Source organism: Bos grunniens, chromosome 19, assembly GCF_055505025.1.
Source record: "Bos grunniens cultivar Pamir isolate PY7600 chromosome 19, Bosgru_T2T1.0, whole genome shotgun sequence".
NCBI lineage: Eukaryota > Metazoa > Chordata > Mammalia > Artiodactyla > Bovidae > Bos > Bos grunniens.
Genome location: NC_141183.1, coordinates 13,427,683 through 13,453,628, shown reverse-complemented (window position 1 = coordinate 13,453,628; position 25,946 = coordinate 13,427,683). Strand labels below are relative to the sequence as shown.

General features: G+C 48.6%; 1 protein-coding gene across 1 annotated transcript; it reads left to right on the top strand.

Annotated features, from left to right (window-relative positions):
* Window positions 1–12: 12 nt before the first annotated feature.
* On the top strand, window positions 13–25,946 carry RAB40B (RAB40B, member RAS oncogene family). The gene is made up of 6 exons (XM_086356804.1): window positions 13–257; window positions 20,732–20,792; window positions 22,360–22,420; window positions 23,051–23,128; window positions 23,801–24,023; window positions 24,914–25,946. Exons 1-6 carry the CDS (start codon window positions 116–118, stop codon window positions 25,183–25,185), a joined length of 837 nt encoding a protein of 278 aa, XP_086212930.1. The 5' UTR covers window positions 13–115; the 3' UTR covers window positions 25,186–25,946.

Genomic DNA, 25,946 nt, shown 5'->3' with positions numbered 1-25,946 from the left:
CGCGGGGCTCGCAGTGCTCCAGGGACCTCTGGACCCGCGCGGCGCTGGACTGCCAGGCCACCGCCTCTGCGCTGTCCCGTGGGCTGGGCATGGGCGCGGGCGCTGGCGCGGCACGATGAGCACCGGGGGCAGCCCGGTCCGCGCCTACGACTTTCTGCTCAAATTCCTGCTGGTGGGCGACAGCGACGTGGGCAAAGGCGAGATCCTGGCGAGCCTGCAGGACGGTGCGGCCGAGTCCCCGTATGGCCACCCCGCGGGTGAGCGCCGGGCCGGGATGGAGTCGGGGTGGAGCGCGCGGGGGCTGGGGAGGAGAGGGGCGCAGACCCGAGAGCTAGGCGGGGGCGGGGTGCAGGGGAGGAGAGGAGAGAAGAGGGGGTGGAGAGCGCGGGGGCTGCGAAGAGGGGTAGCTGGCCCGGCGAGGGTCGCCAAAGAGCCGAGCAAAAGAGGCCGGGGAGGTACGGGGTCCCGAAGGGGAGCGTTCCGCGGGCGGAGGGAATAGGGAGATGAGGGAGGGGAGCTGGGGCCGCGGAGCCTGGGAGGGAAAGCGAGGCCCCCGAGGCGAGGGGAGGAGGGGTGGAGCGCGCCGGGACTGTGAAAGAGAAGGGAACGCGGGACCTGGAAGGGGAGCACCGGGCTTAGGGCCGTCGAGTCTCTGCCTGAATCCCGCCCGCACGACGCGGGCAGCCCCGGCTGCACACCCCAAACCCTGGACATGGGGGACCCAGGGGACTAGTGGGAGTGAGGCTGGGACGCGCGCACTCTGAGCGTGAGGCGGGAGCGAGCGGCTGAATGGGGCGCTGGGGTCCTCCCGACCTGGGGGTGACTGCCAGACGGAGGAGAGCGTACGACCACACAGTCCGGGTTTGGGGAGGAAGGTTGGCGGGGCTGCTCCTGGGTGTCCTGCCGGGAGGTCGCACTTGGCACACGACGAGTCTGGAAAGGACGCCTGCGGATGCGATGCCGGCGCGAGGGGCTGGGAGCGTGGGATCCGAGCACAGCGCGGGCAGGCTCACAGGTGGTGGCTCTGCGCGTGGGTCGGATGGAAAGGGAGGGAGAGAAAGCACAGAGGACACATCTCGAGGCTTTAGGGTTCCCTGTATGTGGAGGTGCTCCTCCTCCTGGTGGACAGGCCTGAAAGGGCAAGGACCTAGGGAGCATGGTCTGGGGTGCAAGAAGGGAAGGACCGACAGAGAATGAGGGCCCCAGGGTGAGGGGAGACCAGAGCACCCGATGGCAGCCTACAGAGGGTCCAAGAAGTTTCTGGTCTGAGAGCAGCAGCCCCTGAAAGAGGGTGGACATTAGGAGGAAAAGAAGGGCCGCAGGGAGGAAAGCGGGCGGAACTTGGGCCAAGAGGCGGGAGGACCAGGTGTTCCCGCAGTGCCCGGGTCTTTACCCACCAAAGGCTGCTTGGCTGGTGCAGGCTGAGTGGCTGTGGAAGGAGAGCTGTGGATGTTCACCGTTGAGCTAACATCTCAGGGGCAGGAGCCACATTTCCAATACAGAGGCTGCTGCTTGCTGTCTGGTTCCTGGGTAGCTGAGGAAGGCAGCCTAGGGAATGGAATCTTAATGTTCAAGCCAGCCTGGGGGTGCTTCTTGTCCTGGTCAGCCAGGGTAGGACTGAGAAGACAATGGGCAGCACACTGAGTTGGGGAAGGTTTGAGATGGGGGCATGAGCTGATGGTGAAAACCTGGATCCATTCTCACACTGCAGTGCATGTAACAGTCACCCCCTGGTTCTAAGAAAAGGCAGATTCTGATTCTAGAACAGACTGTCCAAGATGATGTCATCAGCTACATGTAGTTCTTTACACTTAAAGCATGTTAGAGGGAAATACAACTAAAAGTGTGCGTGCTCAGTCACTTCTGTCGCATCCAGTTCTTTGCAACCCTATGGATGATAGCCTCCACCCATGGGATTCTCCAGGCAAGAATACTGGAGTGGGTTGCCGTGCTCTGCTCCAGGGGATCTTCCCAACCCAGAGATGGAACCCAGGTCTCCTGCATTGCAGGTGGATTCTTTACCACTGAGCCACTGGGGAAGCCCTAAAAGTGTGCATTAGCCACATTTGTAGTGCTGGACAGCCACTTGTGAGGCAGCAGACGTGCTGGACAGCGCAGTGCTGGGTTTAAGCTCTATGAGAGTGGGGAGCTGTGACTGTTTCCTCCTCAGCTGGGTCCTCTTGGTGTGCGGCTCAGTGAATGGATGGGCCGGAGGTGAAGTAACAAAACATTCAGCAAATACAGTGCTGTGTATGTTTGGGGGAATAGGCTGTGGGATGTTTCCTGTTCTGTAGTAGATGAACAACGTGGGGGCAAAAAGGAACGTGGACCAGCGTTTGCAGGAAGGTCCTTCTGGCTGGTGTGAATGGGGGCTTGGTGCTTCTGCTGTTACTTTCATTCTATGTGCTGAACCGAGACTTCTAACAACTAGATAGGGATTTCTCCTGAAGTTTTTTCCTTGACACAGAGGGAGGATTTAGGCTAAAAAGACATGTTCCACAAAAGGTCTTGTCAGCTTGGCTTGAGACACTGCAGAAAAGAACTGATATGATAGATGCGCCCTCTGTGGGTTTTTGATTTACTAAAAGATTCTTCTTGGATTAAGAAAAGAGACTATGGGGCTTCCCTGGTGGCTCAGTGGTATAGAATCTGCCTGCCAATGCAGGAGACACGGGTTCAATCCCTGATCTGGGAAGATCCCACATGATGAGGAGCAACTAATCCTGTGTGCCACAACTATTGAGCCTGTGCTCTAGAGCCCAGAAGCTGCAACTCTTGGGCCCAGGTGCTGCAGTTTCTGAAACCTGCATGCCCTAGAGTCCACACTGTGCAATAAGGGAAGCCACCAGAGTGAGAAGCCCGCACACCAAAACTAGAGAGTAGCCCCCACTTGCCACAACTAGAGAAAACCCACATAACACCAAAGATCCAGCATAGCCAAAAATAAATAGAACTATTCAAAACTGAAAAGAGATTATGAAAAATTGGCAGAAATTGGAATCATCATGATTATTATTTTAAAAACACATTTCACTCTGAAACAGTGTGGGTGCTTCTGGCAGAAAAGGCAAGGGCCTTTCAGCCTCACAACCCATCTCCCTCCACCCCTATCCCTGAGTTCAGAGCCTGTTTGTATGTTCAGGTGCCCAGGTTCCAAATACCCAATTCTGCATAGTAGCTACAGTGCCCACAATTGCTCAGTGTTAATTCAGTATTTCAGAGTACTCTGTGCTCACTGGTAATCTTTTATTTTGCTATCTCTCTGATTGCTAATTTCATTTCAGTCATTTTTTCAGGAAGGGCTCATGAGTGTTTCCTAAGCATTTTCATGTCACTGTCCTTTGCCTCTATCTTTGAACACTGTCTTGGCTGGGTGTAATAGTCTCAACTGCTGTTTTCTTTCCCTCAACCTTTATAAGCGCTGCTCCATCCTCTGCCATTGGATGTGGGGAAGCCTGAAGACAGCTGATTTTTTTTTCCCATACTGGTGATTTGCATTTTCTTCATGAATTTCTGACGGGTTCCTTCTTTTTGCTTCATTTCATGAGCTTAACCAGACCATGTCTCAGAGCTGAAAGCTTCATTTTGAATTCCTGGCACACTGAGTACTCTTTCAATTTGCAGATTTTTTTTTCTCAATTTTAGGGAAATTTATTTTATGTTCTCAAAACATCTTCTGGTGCATTTATTGGTGTTTCTACTTCAGTGACACCAGTTGTATTGGTTTCCTGTGGCTGCTGGGCTGATTGCCACAAATGTAGTGGCTTGAAATAACACAAATTCTCTTACAGTTCTGAGGGGTGGTAGTCAACCCAATCTCATCCGCTAAAGTCAAGATCAGCAGGCCTGCATTCCTTTCTGGAGGTCCTAGTGGCCAGTCTGTTTTCCTGCCTTTTCTGCATTCTAGAACCTGCCTTTGTCTCTTGGCCTGTAGGTCCTCCCCCACCTTCAGGGCCAGCAGTGGGAGCTGGGCGGGGGCCGGGGGTGGGGGCGTCTTTCTCGAATCTCATCATTCTGAGCTGGACTCTGCCTCCTGCTTCCTTTTTAAGAACGCTTGTGATCACACTGGGCTTCCCAGGTGGTGCTAAAGAACCCACCTGCCGATACAGGAGATGTAAGACATATGGGTTCAGTCCCTGGGTTGGGAAGGTCCCCTGGAGGAGGGCACGGCAACCCACCCTAGTATCCTTGCCTGGAGAATCCCATGGACAGAGGAGCCTGCGGGGCTACAATGTGTAGGGTCGCAAAGAGTCGGACATGACTGAAGAGACTTAGCACGCACGCATGTAATCACACTGGGGCCACTAGATGATCCAGAATAATCTCTGTATCTTAAGATCACCTCACTAGCAAAACTTAATTCCCCTTTGCCATGTAACCTAACATATCCACAAATTCTGTGAATTAGGACATGGACCTCTTTGATGGGCCATTATTCTGCCTGTTAGTAGCTCAGTTGTGTCCAACTCTTTATAACCCCATGGACTGTAGCCTGCCAGGCTCCACTGTCCATGGAATTCTTCAGGCAAGAATACCGGAGTAGCTTAGTTTCCCAACCAAGGATCAAACTCATGCCCTCAGCAGTGAAAGCATAGAGTCCTAAGCACAGGACCAGCAGAGAATTCTCTAATTTTTCCTTACTTTTAAAATTTTCCTCTTTTTCAATTTTTAAAAACTTCTTTACAAGTTCATTTAAAAAACTCTCCTTTGAACTATTTTACCAACTTCGTGGTTTTATTAGATTGTTCCATTGCATGAAGTAACTGGGATGAATTTCCGTCTGCTCCTGGGCTCACATTTCCTTACAAGTTGAGTTGTTTTCCATTCCTTTTTAAACTTTTATTGAAGTATGACACATACATATAGGAAAATGTACCTATTATCACTGCATAGCTCAGTGAATTTTCACAAAGCTAACAAGCCCATGCAACCAGCACCCTGGAAGCCCAACACCAACAGGTTCCTGGGCCCCCAACCCTTCCGCCAGCCACAACACCCCAAAATATGACCGCTGCCCGGGCTTCTGACATTGCGGGTCATTACTTTTTCATTCATTCTGTGTAAAAATTAGAGCTGTACTGTGACTGCTTCTCTTGCTCTCATTGTATAAGACTCTCCTGGGTCATATATGGTTGTGGATGGTTTATGATATCCCTGGTGTGAATGCACCGTGATCTATCTATCTACCCATCCTGCTGGGGTTGGCATTTCTGTGGTTTCCAGTTTCTGGTTGTTGTGATTAGTCCTGCTGTGAATGTGTCCACTGTGAGTCTTTGGAACACCAAAGACCTATTTCTGTCAGAATATACCTGGGACGGCTGAGTATTGTGGCACGCATATGTTTAACTTAAGAAGATACACTGAAAATATTTTCAATTTAGACTCTTGCTGCCAAGTTTGGGAGTTCTGTTTGCCCACATCCGTACCAACACTTGGTTCTTGTTCTTTTGCATTCTAGCCCTTCTGGAAAGTAGAGTGTAGCTTGAATTTGTACCTCTCTAATGACTGATGAGATTGAACACTTTTGTCCATTTTCCATTAGGCTGAATTTACTGGGCAGTGCGGGTGTTTGAAAAAATACATTCTGGCTGTGAGTTTCTTGTCAGAAATACGTATCGTGAGTTATCTACTCATGTGTTGATGTGTTGCCTTTAATCCCTTTAATAGTATTTCTAAGTACGGAAACCCTTCATTGTTACATAATCCAAATGATGGGTATTCATGGGGGGGACTCTGGGTGCTGAACAAGTCTCTGTCTGTCCCAGGCTGGGGGTGTCCTCTGAGGCTCCACTGTCTTTTCTCTGACATTGGTGGATGCTGTCCCACTGGACTGAGGAACGGTGTGGGGTGGAGGTCAAGACACATTCTTTTCCAGTTGGATACCCAGTAGAGACCCCCTTCCCCTCACACTGCTCTGTCACTTGTCACAGCCAGGGCACCAAACACCCCCCACCTGCAGGCTTTCTGCTTTGCAGGCGGGTCTGCTCCATGCTTGCAGGCGGGTCTGCTGTGTATCCCTGTGTCTGTCTCATACCGGGGCAGCTCCACCTGCATGTAGTCTGTGCTCTGACACAGTCTGGTGAGGCCTGGCTTCTCCACCAAGGACCTTCTGTTTGCCTCCTAGCCTACAGTTGGAGGGCGGGGGCCTCAGGTTCCTGACCCTGTCCTGCAACCCGAGTTCTGGGAGGAGCAGGAGGGTGCATGTGAGCTGTGGAGACCTCTCACTGGGTGGCCCATTGCCCAAGGAGCTGTCCTTCCTTCCCATGGCTGACATGCACACTCAGGGTCCTACCGGGCCCTTACTGGCCCTGGAGCCTCACTTCTGTCCAGTGGGTTGGTGCTCAGTCCTACCTCTTCACCCCTTGGAAGTCCTGCTCTGGGCAGAAATGGAAAGAAGGCCTCAACAGCTGGTATCCAGAAGGTGGCGAATCAAGGCTGTAGCTGGGCTCTGTCTTCTGCTCATCTTGGGTCCCCCCTGGGCTCAGGCTGGGGTGTTCCTGATGCCAGGTTCATACCCTTTCCTTCCCTGATTGCTGAGTTTCTACATTTTGTTCATTTCCTGAGTGATGGGAGTGGATCAAACTGACATCAAAAGCTACAATCTCTTGCCTTCCAGTTTTTTTCCTTCCCAACAGGAGACTCACTGTTTCTCTGACTACTTTCTTTTGACTCTTTCTCCAGCTTCCTTTTCCCAGCAGGAAGCTCCCATCTTTCTTTCTCCATTTCATCTTTGCCAAGAGCTAAAAATAACACTTCCCACTTATTGAGAGTGTAGAAGAACCATGGCGTGAAATAGGTTATTTGTCCTTTCTCTTTGCCTTTGACAGTCTTTCTGCCAGGAGATGCCCACTCTCTCCTGCTACCTTCTAGATGCTGCAGACAGCTTACAGGGACTCTGCCCGTCTCCCTAGGCAACCACTTTAGGATTCAAAACACGATTTATAAAGTCATCACTTTCCAGTTTGAACTGAGAATTGAGTCGTGTTTTATCCTCCTTCTTCATGGTCAAACTCCTTCATCTCCCTCAGTACCACTTGTGAGCACTCAGTAAACTTAATGCATTGGGTTTTTAAAATTATGTCATAAATACTTCCACGTATTTGAAAACAATAAAATTGTATTTGTATGAGATTTTCTTGTTAAAAGTCCTTGAGTAAGTCCTACCTCTCCTGTGTCTTTGTGGGATCTTCTCCCTGAAGTGGAGACAGCCCCTTTAGTCTGACCTCTAACCCCTGCAAGCCCCCAGTCCAGGGTGAACCTGACTTTAGGTAATGGGCAGGGAAGGGCTCAGAACTAGCCAGTCCAGGTTGTAAGAGACTCAGCTACCAGAGCGGGAGGCCCAGCCACCCCTCCCTGTGTCCTTTGCCACTGTCATGGGACGCCTGGTGGCTGCCAGGTGAGAGCAGCCAGGTAATCACAGCCTCCAGGTCCTGCCCGGGTCCTGCCAGCCACACCTGCTTACTCATGGCTGGCCCAGGAGCTCAGGGTCCACGTGGCGACTGTTAGGGGTGAAGAGAAGTAGCAAGTTGTATGGAAATGGCTGGCATGTTACCGAGTACTTGCAGGCTGTGGTGGGCTCACTTCACCTTAAGAGATTGCTTTGAACTTCTGTTTCACACTTTCCAGGCTTCTTTAGCTTAACTGGGGGCAAAAAGTGAATTGTATATAAATAAAAACAGAAGAGCTGCAACGCCCGGGGGGCTTGGACCTAAAAATATCAGTTATGTAGATTTTGTCAGATCCACAAAGAAGACAATTTAAAGGGGCTATGATGTAAGACAGCAGTTTCTGTGACATCTTCAGGGTTTACCTTCTTCAGAAGTGAGCTTGCCTCCTTGCAGGCCTCAACCAAATTCCCCACTCAACCTGGGTCACCCTCCCCCCTCCTCCTCTCTAGGAGCAGGGTGCCGGTCCACCCACCCATTTGCAGGGGCTCCAGGGGCTCCTAAAGCGCGTCTGACTGCAGCACACTGGCTTAAGATGCTACCAGCATTTCATCAGTTTGCTAATACAGATGACTTGTCTCTTTGGGTGGGTTGTTTTTTTTTTTTAAAGTTTAATTTTGGCTGCACTGGGTCTTCCTTGCCTCATAAGAGCTATACTAATTCCTTTCGTTTTCCATATAAAATTTAGCTTTGTCAATCTACCCCCCCAAAACATCCAACCAGGATTTTTGATTGAATCTATGAATCCATTTGGGGAGAGCTGCCAACTTAACTATACTGGGTCTATCAATCCGGTCCATGAACACGTTATTTCTCTCCACTTATTTATGCCACCTTCTCAGTCAGCTGGCTTTCATCGTATTCCGTGCCTCAACACCTTGTCTCTTGGATTCACTGACGGGTTGTGTGGCGAGCAGAGGGAGCTTAGACTCAGTAACATGACAACTGAGCCCTGCTGGTGGCCTGAGTCCAGGTCTAAGCAGTGCCCACATTAAGGGGTGACCTCAAGATGTGGCAGGGGCAGCCTTGCAGTTTGAAGGGCCTGGGACCCTCTGATGTGTCAGGGCTCTGGAAAGAAGGGGTAGTCATTGGGCCGTATTGAGTGATAGGGGAAACTCTGGATGACCCCTAATTTCATTCATGGTAGGTGATGTACTGGGTCCCATCAGTATCTGGTCTGTGGAGCTTGTCCTTGCTGCGGGATTTCACAAGGCCTGAATGCAGTAGCTTAGCACATAGATTGTTAGGGGAAAAGGTGGGCATGACAGTGGTCCTGTTCCTGCCAGGGAAGGCATGGGAGAGTTTAGCCCCCTAATGGGGAGCCCCCAAATGGGCAGCTCTTAGCTGGGGCAGCTAAGAGCTGGGAGCTGTGTGGATGAGCTGGGGTAGCCAGGCCATGAGGAGGCTGGAGACACTCGGGTCAAACTACTTTGCTATTTTTTTTTTGTCTTTTTGTCCACACTATGTGTAGGATCTTAGTTCCCTGACCAAGGATTGAACCCTCACCCTCTGAACTGGAAGTTTGGAGTCTTAACCACTGGAGTGCCAGGGAAGTCCCCACTTTGCTATCTCAAAGAGAAAAACCAGGAAGGAGAAATGTGCAAGGAACACATTTTCCTCCCTGGTGATTCAGACGGTAAAGAATCCGCCTGAAATGCGGGAGACCTGGGTTCAATCCCAGGGTTGGGAAGATCCCCTGGAGGAGGGCATGGCAACCCACTCCAGTATTCTTGCCTGGAGAAGCCCCATGGACAAAAGGAGCCTGGCGGGCTACAGTCCATGGGGTCACAAAGAGTCGGACACAACTGAGTGACTGAGCACAGACTCTGAAAAAGAGCGGGACTGGTGTGGACTTCGGTAGCTGCTCTCTGTGGGATTCTCATGTGATAAACACACTTCAGATCCCCATTTAAAAATGACACTTTTAGAACTACCTGGAAACGTGAGGTAGCACCACAGGGGCAGGCTCTGAGCCGTGGGTGAAGCTTGGGTCTGTGACTCTGCCCTGGGGTCTCGGTGCTTCTCCCATCCTGAGCCCCCTCAGTCCTGTAAGGCACCCCAACATTTCCCAACAAAGTGCCCTTCTAATCTGAAAAGCCAGGCAGGGTACATCTCGGGATAGGACATACGTATTTAAGGTGAAATTCACATAATATAAAAGTAGCCATGTTAAAGGACTTTTCCTGGTGGCTTAGCAGTAAAGAATCTGCCTGCCCTGGAGAAGGAAATGGCATCCCGCTCCAGTATTCTTGCCTGGAGAATCCCATGGACAGAGGAGCCTGGTGGGCTACAGCCCACGGGGTCACAAGAGTTGGACATGACTGAGCGACTAACACTTTCACTGCTGCTGTTGCTGCTGCTAAATCGCGTCAGTCCTGTCCGACTCTGTGCGACCCCATAGACCGGTAACTAATAAGAACCTGCTGTATCACACAGGAAACTCTACTCAATACTCTGTAATGACCGATATGGGAGAAGAACCTGAAAAATAGTGGATATATGTATATGTATACCTGATTCATCTTTCTGCACACCTGAAACTAACGCAACATTGTAAATCAACTATATCCAATAAAAAGTTGTTTAAAAAAAGAAGAAAAAAAAGAAAGAATCCTCCTGCAATGCAGGAGCCGCAGGAGACACGGGTTCCATCCCTAGGTCAAGAAGATCCTCTGGAGGAGGGCATGACAACCCACTCCAGTATTCTTGCCTGGAGAATCCCATGGACAGAGGAGCCTGGTGGGCTACAGGCTACAGGGTCACAAAGAGTTGGACACAACTGAAGTGACTTAGCATGCACACATGCAACCGTGTTAAAGTGAATCATTCAGTGGCATTTGAGACATTCACAACCCTGTAACTTTCTAATTTTAGAACATTTTCCTCGCCCCTGCAAGTAGAAACCTGGACCCTCCCACACCCCTGGCAGCCAGCACTCTGCTTTCAGATATTTTAATTCAACATAAGGCATGTTCTCAAAAGTCAGGTTCTCATGATGAATACGTTCATCAATGATACTTAGCCAGTATTTACATGGGTCCTCTAAGTCATAGAGATAGAATTCAGCAGGTGCAGGAGAAGCTGAAATAGATTATTTACACATCCGGTGGCCTCAAAGTGTAAGGAGTGGCTTGGCAGTTGACATTTGCTTTTTCTTTTAGGCTAAAATTATCTCTCTTCTTGTTCTGTTGTTCTGATTCACTCAGTGAACATTCCGACAGGCTTTGTTCAAGGACTTTTGTGTATTTTTATTTTATTTTGATGGACAGAGCTCTTGGTGAATGGGCTGAGTGCACTGAATGTGTGTTATACCTTCTGAGCCTAACATGGACACTACTGCTGTCAAAACTATGAACCAAAAAGCAAGAGAGTCAGAGAAGAGGAAGTGCAATAAATAGGCACAGAGTGAACACATAAACAGAGGAACATTAAAAAAAAAAAAAAAAACGGTTCAATAAATAAGTGTATGAAAAAAGAGACCCTTCTTACAATCAGGCTTTGAACCTGGCATGGATAGGTGTGACTTGGGGGCTTCTCTGAGGTGGGCACATCCTTGACGGAGGGTTTATCTTCTGGGGCCCAGAGGCCTGGGCAAGAATGGAGCTTGTGCTGATCTGAGGCCATGGCTGGTGGCAGGTCTCAGACATGAGCCATCCGGGAAACTGAAGCACAAGAAGAGGGAGGGAGAAAGATATGTATTCTAACACATATATACGGAATCCAGAAAACTGGTACTGAAGAATTTATTTACAGGGCAACAATGGAGAAACAGACATAGAGAATAGACGTATGGACATGGGGAGAGGGGAGGAGAGGGTGAGATGTATGGAGAGAGTAACATGGGAACTTACATCACCAAATGTAAAATAGGTAGCCAATGGGAATTTGCTGTATGGCTCAGGAAACTCAAACAGGGGCTCTGTATCAAGCTAGAGGGGTGGGATGGGGAGGGAGATGGGAGGGAGGTTCGAAAGGGAGAGGATATTTGTATACCTATGGCTGATTCATGTTGAGATTTGACAGAAAACAGCAAGATTCTGTAAAGGAACTATCCTTCCATAAAAAATAAATTAAATTTAAAAAAAAAAGAAGGAGGAAATTGCTGGTCATCAGGAATGGGATTTTCCCAGGTGCCACAGAGCTTCTCCCTGCAGGATCTTCACAGTCCTACATGGGAAACCTGTGGGGTCCCCGGTGGGCCAGCCCATCTCTGCTCCCACTTTCCACCCTACAGATCAAAGGGGAGGCATGTTTTCTCAAGCTTTATTTCCCATCCCCCCAACCCTCACCCACAACCTCCCCGGTTCTTCCCCGTCCCAAATTCTCAGCTACAGGGATAAACGAGGTGCCTACCATGGGAGTGAAGCACTCAGCTGCACAGATGGGTCTGTGCAGGAAGAAGGATGGGTCTCAGCACTAAAGGACATTAATACTGATGGAGACTACCTGGGTCTCCAAAGCACACATGACTGGGGGAGGGTGCCTGAGGGTCCCAGGCATCAGGGTTGGTGTGCCGAGCGCAGGTGAGCCGGCAGGGACTGGCCGTGATAAGAACTACCACCAGAGTCATCGTTCAGTTTGGGTCCCAAATATTAATAGTTAGATCATTATCGCTGATAATGATTTAAATAAATTTAAAATTTATTTATTTTTATTTATTTGGCTGCACCATGTCTTAGTTGCGACATGTGGGATCTAGTTCCGCAACCAGAGATGGGCCCCCTGCTCTGGGAGCATGGAGTCTTAGCCACTGGACCGCCAGTGAAGTCCCTAGATTTTCTTTCAAATACATGTTTGGTGTTCAGTCGCTAAGTCATGTCTGACTCTTTGTGACCCCACAAACCATAGCCCTCCAGGCTCCTCTGTCCATGGATTTTCCAGGCAAGAAAACTGGAGTGGGTTGCCATTTCCTACTCCAGAGTATTTTCCTGACCCAGGGATTGAACCTGTGTCTCTTGGGTCTCTTGCATTGGTAGGCAAATTCTCTACCACTAGCACCACCTGGAAAGGCCAAATACATTTTTACTATTAGCGAAACTCTGGGATGTAGAGGGCATTATGCTCTGCTTTGGGAAGATGTTAAAAGGTACTTCTGTACCTTTTCCAAGATTTGTGTGTTAAGTTTCCTCTGCCTCTCTCTCCAGTCACTGCTTCATGGGTTTTCTGTCAGAGCATTTTCTGGTGCAAAAAAAGAATCCTTTCAAAGAAGCTTAAGCAAAGAGGAGTTGTGTGGCCTCATGTAACTGACAGGCTGAGGGGTGCACCTAGTTTCAGGCTAGATCCCAAGGCTGAGCCATTCTGGACTCTCCACTATTCCTTCTCCTCAAAGCTGCTCTCTGCACATGCCCCATCCCTGCTTCTTCTGTGTTAGGTTAATTTCCACCTGGGGAGGAAGCTGGCCCCGGGCAACTCCAAACTATATGACTGTTGCAAGCTATGATGCCAATGTGGAGAAAACAGTGAAGACGCTCTCTCTCCTACCTGCTTGGCCAGTCACTCTCCAGGGTCATCAGCTCACTGGTTTTTATATCATGTCCACCGCTGAGAGTTGTTATCTGCAGGAGGGCTGGTCCAGTAGGAGCTTTGCAGCTGTGACCAGAGGCAAAATGTCAAAAGCGAGAAATCCAAAAAAACGACAAAGATCTTGGAAATTGCAAATGTGATGGCAGAAATAAAATTTCCAAAGAAAGCCAACGTCTTATTAATAAGACCCCAGAGGAGGAAAACATGTCAAGAAAGTTTTCCCAGGGACTTCTTTGGTAGTCCAGTGGTTAAGAATTCACCTTCTAATGCAAGGTGAATTGATCTAATGTTTGATCCCTAGTCTGGGACTAAGATCTCATGTACTGTGGGGAAGCTAGGCCTTTGTACCACACCTAGAGAGCCTGGGAGCCGCAGCTAAGGCACAGTGCAGCCAAATAACTAAATACGGGAAAAAAAAGTTTCCCCGAATTGAAAGATTTGCATCTCCAGATTGAAAGAGCTGTTGAGTGGTCAGCAAAACAAAGAAGACTAAAGATGCCCCATACTAAGGTTTGAAACTGCAAAACACCAGCACCAAGGAGAAGATCCCCTCATACCCTGCCAGAGGAAAGGTCAGATTGCGTTTCTGAAGGAAAATTATTTCTTACCTCAGCGGTGGGCCTATCTAAACTCAATGAAGAGTGAGGACAGCCTAGACACTTATTTATGCTGTGTCTAGGGCAGTCACTCTTCATTGAGTTTAGATGGGCCCACATCTAGAGATTTAGATGACTAGGGAGATCATAGGGAGGAGTTAGTGATAAATGCAGGGAAAACTAAGCGAGTAAACCAAAAGGCAATCTTTAACTCCAGAAGAAACAAACAAACAAACAAAAAATGGGGACTTCCCTGGAAATCCAGCTAAGAATCTGTCTTGCAATGTAGGGGACACAGGTTGGATCCCTGGCTGGGGAACTAAGATCCCACATGTCACATGGTGGACCCAGAACAAAAACAAATCATACATGAAGGACAAATAAACACAGTATACCACATGGTTCCATTCTGGACAGTGTTCACTTGGTCACATTGATGTAAAATTGAGTATTGATTTAGCTAAAACAGCAACATAACTAGTCTCTGTCCGTGTGTGCATGTATAAACGAGAGAGAGAGTGTGTGTTAGAGATAGAGGCGGGGGTACGTCAGCGAAAGAGAACTATATTTTCACCTTCTGTAATGGAAAATTGATTAATGCCTAAAACTGAAAAGTCAGGAAGTAGGAATATAAGGACGTTGTTTAGAAGTTTGGAGAGACACAGCAAAAGAAGGGACTAGTGAAGACTGGAATGGGGAGTGAATGGGATTCCCTGGCAGTCTAGTAGTTAGGACTTGGTGCTTTCACTGCCATGGGCCCATGGTTCAATCCCTGGTCAGGGAACTAAGATCCTACAAGCTGTGTAGTGAATCTAAATAAAGAAAGAAAATGGAGAGTGGAACACAGGTGTGGTACATTTTCCATACCAAGCCCTAGAGAATGAGGTGACCCCTGAAGCCATGTGCGTCCACAACTCATGAAAACAAAAACCAAATACAGTTTTAAAAACTCATTTTAATAGTATGCTTAAGAAGACCATCAGGAACAAATTCTTTCACATTTATGAAAACTTTTTTTTTATTGTGGACCTAAAATATCGGTACGCTAGGAGACTTTCTAAATCAAAGGAGCCAGCCCAGCTCATGCGGTAGATTAACTTCCTTTAGAATAAAAGTGAAACAGCCCTCTAGCCTGTGAGCAGCAAGCATCCTCTCTCATTGTCTGGAAACAGATGTGCCAAAGCCCATGTTATCTCCAGATGCAAAAATAGATACCCAAGTCTACTTATGTGTTGCTTCAGGCAGACAGTGCAAAACCTTTAAGCATTCCAAGGGAAAAACTAAATATTTGTGTGTGTGTGTATGCAAAAAAAGCATTAGTCCCTCAGTCGTATCCAACTCTTTGTGACCCCAAGGATTGTAATCTCTGTCCATGGGATTCTCCAGGCAAGAATACTGCAGTGGGTAGCCCTTCCCTTCTCCAGGAAATCTTCCTGACCCAGGAATCGAACCCAGGTCTCTCGCATTGCGGGCAGGTTCTTTACCGTCTGAGAAACCTCAAAGTTAACTTTTATGTATGATGGTGGTGGTTTAGTTGCTAAGTCATGTCTGACTTTTGTGACCCCATGGACTGTAGCCTACCAGACTCCTCTGTCCATGGGATTCCCATGGACAGAATACTGGAGTGGGTTGCCATTTCCTCCTCCAGGGGATCTTCTCCACCAGGGATCAAACCCATGTCTCCTGTATTGAAAGTGGAGCCTTTACCACTGAACCATAAATATATATTTCTATATTCTCTATATATAAATATGTATCAGTTCACACTCAGTCATGTCCAACTCTTTGCGACCCGATGGACTCCAGCACACCAGGCCTCCCTGTCCATCACCAACTCCTGGAGTTTACTCAAATTCATATTCATTGAGCCCCCATCCAATCATCACATCCTTTGTTGTCCCCTTCTCCTCCTGCCTTCTATCTTTCCCAACATTAGGGTCTTTTCACGTGAGTCAGTTCTTTGCATCAGGTAGCCAAAGTATTGGAGTTTCAGCTTCAACATCAGTCCTTCCAATAAACACTCAGGACTGATCTCCTTTAGGATGGACTGGTTGGATCTCCTTGCAATCCAAGGGACTCTCAAGAATCTTCTCCAACACCACAGTTCAAAAGCATCAATTCTTCAGCACTCAGGTTTCTTTACAGTCCAACTCTCACATTCACACATACTACTGGAAAAACCATAGCCTTGGCTAGACAGACATTTGTTGGTAAAGTAATGAATGTCTCTGCTTTTTAATATGCTGTCTAGGTTGGTCACAACTTCCAAGGAGTAAATGTCTTTTAATTTCATGGCTGCAATCACCATCTGCAGTGATTTTGGAGCCCCCCAAAATAAAGTCTCTCAATATTTCCACTATTTCCCCATCTACTTGGCATGAAGTGATGGGACCAGATGCCATGATCTTCGTTTTCTGAATGTTGAGCTTTAAGCCAACTTTTTCACTCTCCTCTTTCACTTTCATCAAGAGGCTCTTTAGTTCTTCTTCCCTTTCTGCCATAAAGGGGGTGTCATCTGCATATCTGAGGTTACTGATATTTCTCCCGGCAATCTTGATTCCAGCTTGTGCTTCATCCAGCCCAGCATTTCTCATGATGTACTCTGCATATAAGTTAAATAAGCAGGGTGACAGTATACAGACTTGACTTACTCCTTGTCCTATTTGGAACCAGTCTGTTGTTCCATGTTCAGTTCTAACTGCTGCTTCCTGACCTGCATACAGATTTCTCAAGAGGCCGGTCAGGGGGTCTGGTATTCCCATCTCTTTCAGAATTTTCCACAGTTTATTATGATCCACACAGTCAAAGGCTTTGGCATAGTCAATAAAGTAGAAATAGATGTTTTCCTGAAACTCTCTTCCTTTTTCGATGATCCAGTGGATGTTGGCAATTTGATCTCTGGTTCTTCTGCCTTTTCTAAAACCAGCCTGAACGCTGGAATTTCACAGTTCACGTATTATTAAAGCCTGGCTTGGAGAATTTTGAGCATTACTTTGCCACCATGTGAGATGAGTGCAATTGTGCGGTAGTTTGAGCATTCTTTGGCATTGCCTTTCTTTGGGATTGGAATGAAAACTGACCTTTTCCAGTCCTGTGGCCACTGCTGAGTTTTCCAAATTTTCTGGCATATTGAGTGCAGCACTTTCACAGCATCATTTTTCAGGATGTGAAATAGCTCAACTGGAATTCTATCACCTCCACTAGCTTTGTTCGTAATGATGCTTTCTAAGGCCCAGTTGACTTCACACTCCAGGATGCCTGGCTCTAGGTCAGTGATCACACCATCGTGATTATCTGGGTCGTGAAGATCTTTTTGGTACAGTTCTTCTGTGTATTCTTGCCACCTCTTCTTAATATCTTCAGCTTCTGTTAGGTCCATACCATTTCTGTCCTTTATTGTGCCCATCTTTGCATGAAATGCTCCCTTGGTATCTCTAATTTATGTATAGCTTATATAAAAATATATAATTATAATTGTATTTATTATGTATATATATATGCATTCATACCTATTTATTATGCACATATACACTCTATTTAGTAAATGTGTATATATTCTATTTATTTATTGTGTATGTGTGTGGGTGTCTCATGCTACATATGCCCCAGTGCTGACTATTGCAAAAGGAAGGACATAAGCATTTGAAGGGATTTAAAGGACTGTAAAGAGGTCCTTGGTAGTCACTACAAGATGTAATTTCAGGACTTCCCAGGTGGTCCAGTGTTTAAGAATTCTCCCGCCAATGCAAGGAACACAGGTTTGATCCCTAGTCTGGGAACTAAGCCTACACACCACAAATACTGAGACTTTGAACTCTAGAGCCTGTGCTCTGCAACAAGAGAAGCCACCACAATAAGCCCACTTGCCACAACTAGAGAAAGCCCAAGTGTAGCAGTGAAGAGTCAGTGCAGCCAAAAATAAATAAAATTAAATAAATAAAAATTTATTTTAAAAAGATGCAATTGCCCAGATCCAAAACTACTGACCTAAACACTGTCTGGAATCTATACTCTGTCCTAAACACTTGGATGATGTGTCCTCAGAATGTGAGGCTGAATATTCTGCCATCCCCACCAGACACGTGGCATTGCCCTTAACCTGCTTTAAGATAGGAGACAAGCCTTTTTTTGGTTGTGTCGGGTCTTCATTGCAGCCGGCGGGATCTTAATCGTGGGCTTGGGCTCAGTAGTCAGGACGCATGGGTTTAGTTGCTCGGCAACATGTAGGATCTATCCTGACCAGGAGTAGAACTCGAATCCCCTCCATTGCAATCTGGATTCTTAAGCACTAGACGTCCAGGGAAGTCCCTCCTAGGGGCTTCTGCATACAGATTAAAACAGGTACAATAGTTTAAGATGAGTCTTTTGAAATTTTGACAATTAGGAGCCTTTCCAATTCAAATGATCCAAGAAACTAGCCCCACAAATATTTTCTGTTGCTAATCCAATTTTAAGGCTTCCCAGGTAGCACTAGTGATAAAGAACCTGCCTTTATGCAAGAGACATAGAGATGCAGGTTTGATCCCTGGGTCGGGAAGATCCTCTAGAGGAGGGCATGGCAACCCACTCCAGTATTCTTGCCTGGAGAATCCCATGGTGGAGGAGCCTGGTAGGCTTCGGTCCATAGGGTTGCAGAGTCAGATATGACTGAAGCGACTTAGTACTCATGCATGCAATCCAACTTTAGAAAAAAGAGAAGCTCTTATCACTCTAGTTCCCAGGAGACCCTGCAGGCAGAGGTCCTGGAGACTGACTGACATAGTAAGAAATTATCCTCTGCTGGCTTCCTCTGAGTGTTCACACAAAAATCGGTTTTGGAATGCCAAAAAAAGAATCCCAACTTGGTCATTTCAGGGCAGGATTTCCTTTAATTCCCAATTAAGTAAGCACTTGCAAGCATCAGTTCTATATAAACCCAGCTTGTGTCCCCATCGGTGGCTGTCCATCCATGAGCTGTCTGGCCTCTGAAGCAGTTTCCCGTTATTGATTTGGTTGCTCAGAGATGAGATACGATCTGAACAACTTTCTGAGGACAGTGTGGTTGATGAGCTTTGTGCTGCTTCTGAGTCTAGCTCTCCAAGGAGTTACTCCCAGGATCGGCTCGACTTCTTTACTTTTCTTAGTTTCACCCTCTGACAGTCTAAAACCACCATGGGTGCTTGGAGTACTCGGTGATCAGCTTTTATCTCGTGTGTCCCCAGAACAGTGTTTACTTAATCCTCGTAATGGGATCTGGGATCTGCTGCAGCACTGCTGCAGGTCTGGAGGCTCGATCCTCGGACATCTCCGTTAGGTTCTCAGTCACCTGAGGACACCTTGTGGCGGGCAGGAGCTGGTGTCCCTTGTTCTTGGGGCTGAGCAGGCTGTCCTGTGTCACTGGCAAACTGTTTGGTCAGACCATGTATCGACTTTTTTTTTTTTTCTTCTTAATTGAAGCCAAATTTAACAAAACTCCAGCTGCCTATGTTTCTTTGGGCTTCCTGCCTAGACCTCCCTGGGACTCTACCAAGGAAATTCACCAGTGCCCCTTAAGACTCCAAGTCAAGTAAAGAAAACCTTAAATAAAAGTTGTAGGATCATCACTTAAACAGTGAGATCCGGATATCAGGAGAGCTCACCAGAACACCTGAGGAGTACTGAGGAGCCTGCGGGACTCAGAAGGCTGATACCGAGCGCCCATTCAGGGTAGACCCCCGGTGTCCTCTGGTGGGTGTCTCTGATATCCTGCCACTACACCATGAAAAATTAACCAATTAGTCTAAGAAAGAAAATGAAGGGTTTCCCTGGTGGCTCAGATGGTAACAAATCTGCCTGCAATGCAGGAGGCCCAGGTTCAACCCCTGGGTTGGGAAAATCCCCTGGGCTAGGAGATGTCAACCAACTTCATTATTCTTGTCTGGAGAATTCCACGAACAGAGAAGCCATGGGGTTGCAAAGAGTCGGATGTGACTGAGAAACTAACGTTTTTCAAGAAAGTAATGCAAAATTTTATTTGCACCAACCTGTGGATTATAACCTGGGAGACTGTCTTTCGGAAAGCTCTGAGGACTGCTCTGCCTGTCACAGGTCAAAGCACAGTTATAAATGTTTTTGAGACAAAGGGATATACATCAAAAGGCACGTTGACGGTTTACACAATCTAGGTCTGCTCATCCAAAGCAAATCTGGGTCATCATGATCCCTCACAACATTACGAAAGACGGTTATCTCCTGAGGAGTTATCAAGTGCTGACCAGGCCATCCTGATGGTTTACAAAATTAAGAAGGAATGTTCTCTCCTGTGGGCTTCCCCGGTGGCTCAGCAGTAAAGAATCCACCTGCAATGCAGGAGATGCAGGTTGGATCCCTCGGTCGGGACGATTCCCTGGAGGAGGGCATGGCAACCCACTCCAGTACTCTGGCCTGGAGAATCCCATGGACAGAGGAGCCTGGTGGGCTACACTCCATGGGGTCACAAGGAGTCGGACACAACTGAAGCAACTTAGCAGGCATGCACGTTGTCTCCTATGGAGGTGTGGTCAACGCAGATGTCCAATACATAAAGCGGAGGAGGGAGGCAGTCCATATGGGCAGAAAAACTATTTATGTCTAAGTTTTTCTTGTCTCGCCATAGAACAGGAACTTTATTTCATCACCCTTGTGCACATCGGTACATGTTTCATCTTTGCATAGTTGAGAAAATACTTCATAACTAATTTCATTTTCTACACACTTTTACCTTACATTCGCAGTGGGATAACTTGGAGGAAAGGAGCTCCACGTTCTAGCCCTGAGTCCAGCAGAGACAAGGGTGTGTGGCTGGGCTGCCCACAGTCTCTCAGCAAACCTGGGGCCAGCAGGCCATGTGTAGAGCCAGCTGCAGAATTGTTCTGGGGGCTCCTGCTGCCCACCGCTCAGGTAGTGGCAGGGGCCTGGGCACTGAGCTGGAGGCAATGGTGGTAAGGGAGGAGAGGAGGTTGGAGACCCTGCTTCAGATAGAAGGTAGGTGAGGCTGGTGGGCCAGGGTCCAAGTAGGGCCCAGTTCAGCTGCCCCGTGAGTGCTGGATCCCACCAGTGAGAAGTCCTTTCTTCCCCAGCATGAGATTATCTCTCTGATCTGCACATTTTACCTGAACAAGACTTTGTGGAAGTGCTTAGCACTTAAGCTGCCTCGACCCTCTTTCACAGGAATCGACTACAAGACCACCACCATCCTGCTGGACGGCCGGAGGGTGAAGCTGCAGCTCTGGTGAGTCAGGGGTCCCTCCTGACCCCTGAACATGGGGTGGGGGGAGCTGTCCTGGCCCTTGGGGACTCTGGTGGCACCCGAGGGAAGATCCACTGCTTCAGCCCCAGCCTGACCCAATAGGTCCCTTGGGAGCTGAGATCTGCATGGGCCTCGGAGTCAGTCCAGAGCATGTGGCCTTCTTCTGTCTTGCTAGTGCCGAGGGGCCATACACTGTGACCAAGCTCAACAGGGCGGAGGGTGGACAGCTCTGAATTGGGTCTCTTTCTTGGTCCCTACTCCAGCAGCCTTGGTTCTGATGCTCTGGTGTGATGCTCCTGACCCTCCAGCTCCAGGGGTGGGTGACGAGGGTTTTCCTGCTGTGACTGATCCCTGGTTGCCCCCACGCCATGTGGCTTTCCTGACCACCATCACTAGCTCCTGTGTCATCCCCTCTCTCGGGCCACCTGCATGGTTCCATTCTCCCGCCTGACCACGCCAGACCTCTCAAGGCCATAAGTGTCTCCAGAGGGCCCAGAGCCCCTTCTCCCACCCCCACCCACCCCTAACCAAGAGCAGTAAGCTCCCAAGGCTGACCCAGGAAGCCTCTCTCCATGATGTCCGCTCGATGCCCCTGTCCCTGCTGACTCTCAAATCTCTTTTCCCTTCCTTCCTCCCCAGAGACCTCCTGAGGGCTCCCCTCTCAATCCAAACTTGTCCTGGACTCAGAAGGCTATTGTAACAGCTGCTCCTGTTTCCTTGGCATCTGAAATGGAGCCCCTGTGCCTGGTTGGGGTGGTCGGTCCATCTCAGTAAATGCCCTGAGACGGGGTGGAGTCTGTCCCAAAGTGCTCTTCTTTTTTATCCTGATGAATGCATCCCAGGATCACTTCCTCATATTGAGGAATATAGGGATGTATCCACAGGGCTGGCTTCATGAGATCTTTTCTTACCAGATCTTAGTTCCCCAACCAGGGATTGAACCAGCACCCTTGGCAGTGAAATCGAGGAGTGCTAAGCACTGGATGTCAGGGAATTCCCATGATGTTTTTGAGCTAATTGGAAGTGGAGTGACCCCACCAAATCCTTTGGCCTATTTCTCCCTCAGTGTAGACTCACATTCCAAAGATAGCTTTATCTCCAAATTATACAACTTGTAAAAAACCTAAATTAGATTTATTGAAATGTCAGAATTATTATGTGGAAACCCATTACTCTGGAGAAGGGAAATGGCAACCCACTCCAGTATTCTTGCCTGGGAAATCCCATGGACAGCAAAGCCTAGTGGGCTATAGTCCATGAGGTCGCAAAGAGTCGGACACGACTGAGTGGCTAACACATCACACTTCAACCCATTACTACTTTCTCTAGTTGACTTTTCAAATAATTAGAAAAGAGAAAGCACCCAGAAGGACATCTCAAGGTCCGGATTTCTCCAGGGAAAATGTGCCCAACATTTCGTTGGGGGCTTGGACTTTCCTTTGGCATGGCCACTGACTGACAATGATACAATGTTCTGGCTCCCAAGTTCAAAAACCTTGTTGTCAGGAAGCAGTGATTTCTTCTTACAGGCCTCCAACATCTTTTCCAGGGACACGTCGGGTCAGGGAAGATTTTGTACCATATTCCGCTCTTACTCTCGGGGCGCACAGGTAACATCCCCTGAACTGGGAGGTCAAACTGACTTTAATAATGACTTTCGGAATGCTCTTTAATGGATACTTGGAGGACAAAGCAATTAGCTCACATATAAACTGATGCCAGAGTCTAAAGTTGTGCTGTGGACTGTTTGGTGACTCCCAAGCCTTCAGCATCGGGGGCGGGGTGGGGTGGGGTGGGGTGGTGGTTGCATGTTGCATTTGTATATACGTGTGCAGGAGTGGTGTGCGTTCACATGCATTTATGCATGTACATAGATAAACATGCAGGCATGTGGGTTGTGTGTGCACCACATTCACATGAGTGTGTGTCTGCACTGTGTGGGAACTCTGTCCAGGTGGGTGGGCTCTGCAGTGCCCCCACGTTCCATGTCCCTGGACCAGCTCGTGAATGTGGGGAACTGAGTTCCACTACCCAACACACCTTCACATTTGTGGGTTTCTCCATGAGCTTATGAAATTATCACTGGAAATGATCATATAGCTGCTACATTTGGCACATAAATTTTAAAAAATGTGTTTTGCGTTAAAATAAGTAGAATGACTGTTTAGCTCGTTGTGAGTGTGTGCCTGAGTGGCCTGCGTGCTGGCCAGTCTGTCCACAAGTGACCGTTGCCTCCCCAGGGTGTGATCCTGGTGTACGACATCGCAAACCGCTGGTCCTTTGATGGCATCGACCGGTGGATTAAGGAGATCAATGAGGTACAACAGGGGCAGGGCGCCCTCCTTGTGGGCGCACGGCGGGGATGGGCAGGGGGGCCAGGGCACAAGGCTCCAGCCACAGCGGGGAGGACATGTCACCTCCTAGCACAGGATGAGGCCCTGCACACAGTCAGGTGGGTTGACCAGTGGTGACTAGGCTGCTACCTGCTGGCACCCTGACCGGCCCAGCTGCCAACGGGGACATCCAGTGGTCAGTCCCACCCACCGTTGTGAGTGTCCTGGGGTGGCTGTAACAGCTCACCACAGACTGTGTGGCTGAACACAAAGGAAACTCATTCTGAGTTCTGGGTTCAGAGTCCAAAATCAAGGTGTTGGCTCCCTCTGCTTGAGAGGAGGATCCTTCCTGCCTCCTGCAGCTTCTGGTGTTGCTGACAGTCCCTGGTCTCTGATCTGTGGACGCCTCACTCCATCTCTGCTCTGCCGTCACGTGTCTCCTTCCCTGTGCGTCCTCTCCCCTTCTTATAAGGACACAGTAACGGGATGTCGGGTCCACCCCAAGACCTCATCTTAACTAATTCCATCTGCAAAGTCCCTATTTTCAAAAAAGGACATATTCTGAAGTTCCAGGTGGATATCACCCCAGGGCACCTGTCATTACAACAACAAAGCTTGCGCCTGACCCACTTTCCTTGCCTCTTTGTCTCCCTTTAGCACGCCCCAGGGGTCCCTAAGATCCTGGTGGGGAACCGCCTGCACCTGGCCTTCAAGCGGCAGGTCCCCACGGAGCAGGCCCAGGCCTACGCGGAGCGCCTGGGTGTGACGTTTTTCGAGGTCAGCCCGCTGTGCAATTTCAACATCACTGAGTCCTTTATGGAGCTGGCCAGGATCGTGCTGCTGCGGCACGGGATGGACCGGCTCTGGAGGCCGAGCAAGGGTAAGTGCTCCTCCAGGCTGCCCGGAAGCCCCTCCAGCGCTCAGCCTCACAGGACCTGGCCCCAGGTCGCTGTCTCCATTCTCATAAATCAGAGCTTCTGCCCCATGGCACTAGAGCCAGTTGGGATGGAGTGTCCTCTGGTGGGGGCGTCCCCTATGCTGTGGGTGAGCTGCATCCTTGGTCTCCCTGCCCCCATTTGTGAAAAGCACAAATGTCTCCAGACTTTGCCAAATGCCCTAGGGAGTCAAAATCGCCTCCAGTTGAGAAGTACTGTTCTGAAAGTTGTTAGGACCTTGATTCTAAAAGGAACCAAAACCCTGGGTTGTGTTTCTTCTGTCTGATCCTCCAGGGGTTGAGGAGTGCCCTGACCGCACCAAGGGTGAGACGCAGTCTCTGCTTCCAGAAGGCCCCTTGGGAGCCCTGCTCTATCTGAGCAGGGACTCTGACTCATAAAACAAACTATGTAGGTGAAATATAAGTGAGAGCATTTGCTTTTCTGGTGTGTTCTCCGGTATGTCTTTATAAAGCTGATAACACATTATTTTGGGTCAGCTACTCAGTTGGGAAGCACGTTTCCTGAAGCCCTTGGCCTCAAGCCCCAAAAGCTGGTTGCACAGGAGACCTCATTGGCCATTGCCGGGCAGGACTCATCTCTCAGACCCAGTGCAAGGGAGGATGGTGGTCTCAAGTTTGAAGGCAAAGTGGGTTTAAAGAGACGAAAGCAGGACCACCCATTTCTAATTGCCACCTGTAGGCACAGGGTGGGAGACTGGGCCTTGATGTCTTGCCCCAGAGTCCCAGAGCGGAGGGTGGACAGGTGTCCTGCTGCCCCGGTGCCGGCCCCACGCCAGGACAACGCAAGTGAACCGGGTTTTCTTTCCTTTCCCAAGTACTGAGCTTGCAGGACCTGTGCTGCCGGGCAGTGGTGTCCTGCACGCCTGCGCACCTGCTGGACAGGCTGCCGCTGCCCACGGCCCTCAGGAGCCACCTCAAGTCCTTCTCGATGGTCACCGGCCTGAGCGCCAGGATGGCGCACGGCCGTCCCTGCTCCCTCGCCTCCAGCTCCAGCCACAAGAGGACCAGCCTCCGAAAAGCCAAGGGCACCCACCTCCCCCAAAGCCCCCCCAGACGCTGCTCTAGGAACAACTGCAAAGTCTCTTGAGGAGGGTGCAAGGCAGAGGAGGGGCACAGACGGGAGGGGGAGGCCGCTCTGGATCTAGACGCCCGCCAGTGTCGTGGTGACCATGTGGCCCCGAGCAATGAAACCGAGGCTGGTACCCCGCTTACCAGATACTTCTGCATGGATGGGCATGGGGCTCTTATTTCAGACATGTGTTTATAAAGGGAAGAACTCTTGATAACATGGAATTTTGAATGTAACGTATCATGATTGCAGTGCAACTTTTTTCTTAAAATAACTACTTTTTATAAGAATGGTGATATGTTTGTGATGAGTATAAATTCTAGGGACTACAAAAAGTGGAAATGGAGAGAGAAATTAAGAGTTTTCGATGCTATGAGGGGTCTTTTTATAAACCTCCTTTTTAATGTCAAAGCACTAATTTATAAAACGCCATAGATAAGTTAGAGATTACGCACAGCCAATTTGTCCAGCTTGTGTATGAAACGGATCTGATCAAGTTTTTGCTACGTTATTTACTACATTTTAGGATAAGTGATTTATATGCATATTTTCTGTAAATCTACATTTTTTTGTACAAATGTTTTACGAGTTATGACACTAAAGGGAAGAAAATGCCAAAGATATTTCTAGTTACAGCAAGCACACCGCAGCATGGTCACACCACGTCCAGACTGGCAAGAGAATGTCACTCGGAGCCATTTTCAGCCAAGAGTGAAGCGAACACTGTTGTTTAAGAATCGACGTTTCTTGACAATAAAAAGTATACTCATTTCTTGGTA

Bases quoted from the DNA above. Each gene is read 5' to 3' on its own strand.
- RAB40B (XM_086356804.1), top strand. From the start codon at position 116: ATGAGCACCGGGGGCAGCCCGGTCCGCGCCTACGACTTTCTGCTCAAA. The intron at 20,793-22,359 runs GTGAGTCAGGGG...CATCTTTTCCAG, and splicing joins AGGGTGAAGCTGCAGCTCTG to GGACACGTCGGGTCAGGGAA. The intron at 23,129-23,800 runs GTACAACAGGGG...GTCTCCCTTTAG, and splicing joins GGATTAAGGAGATCAATGAG to CACGCCCCAGGGGTCCCTAA.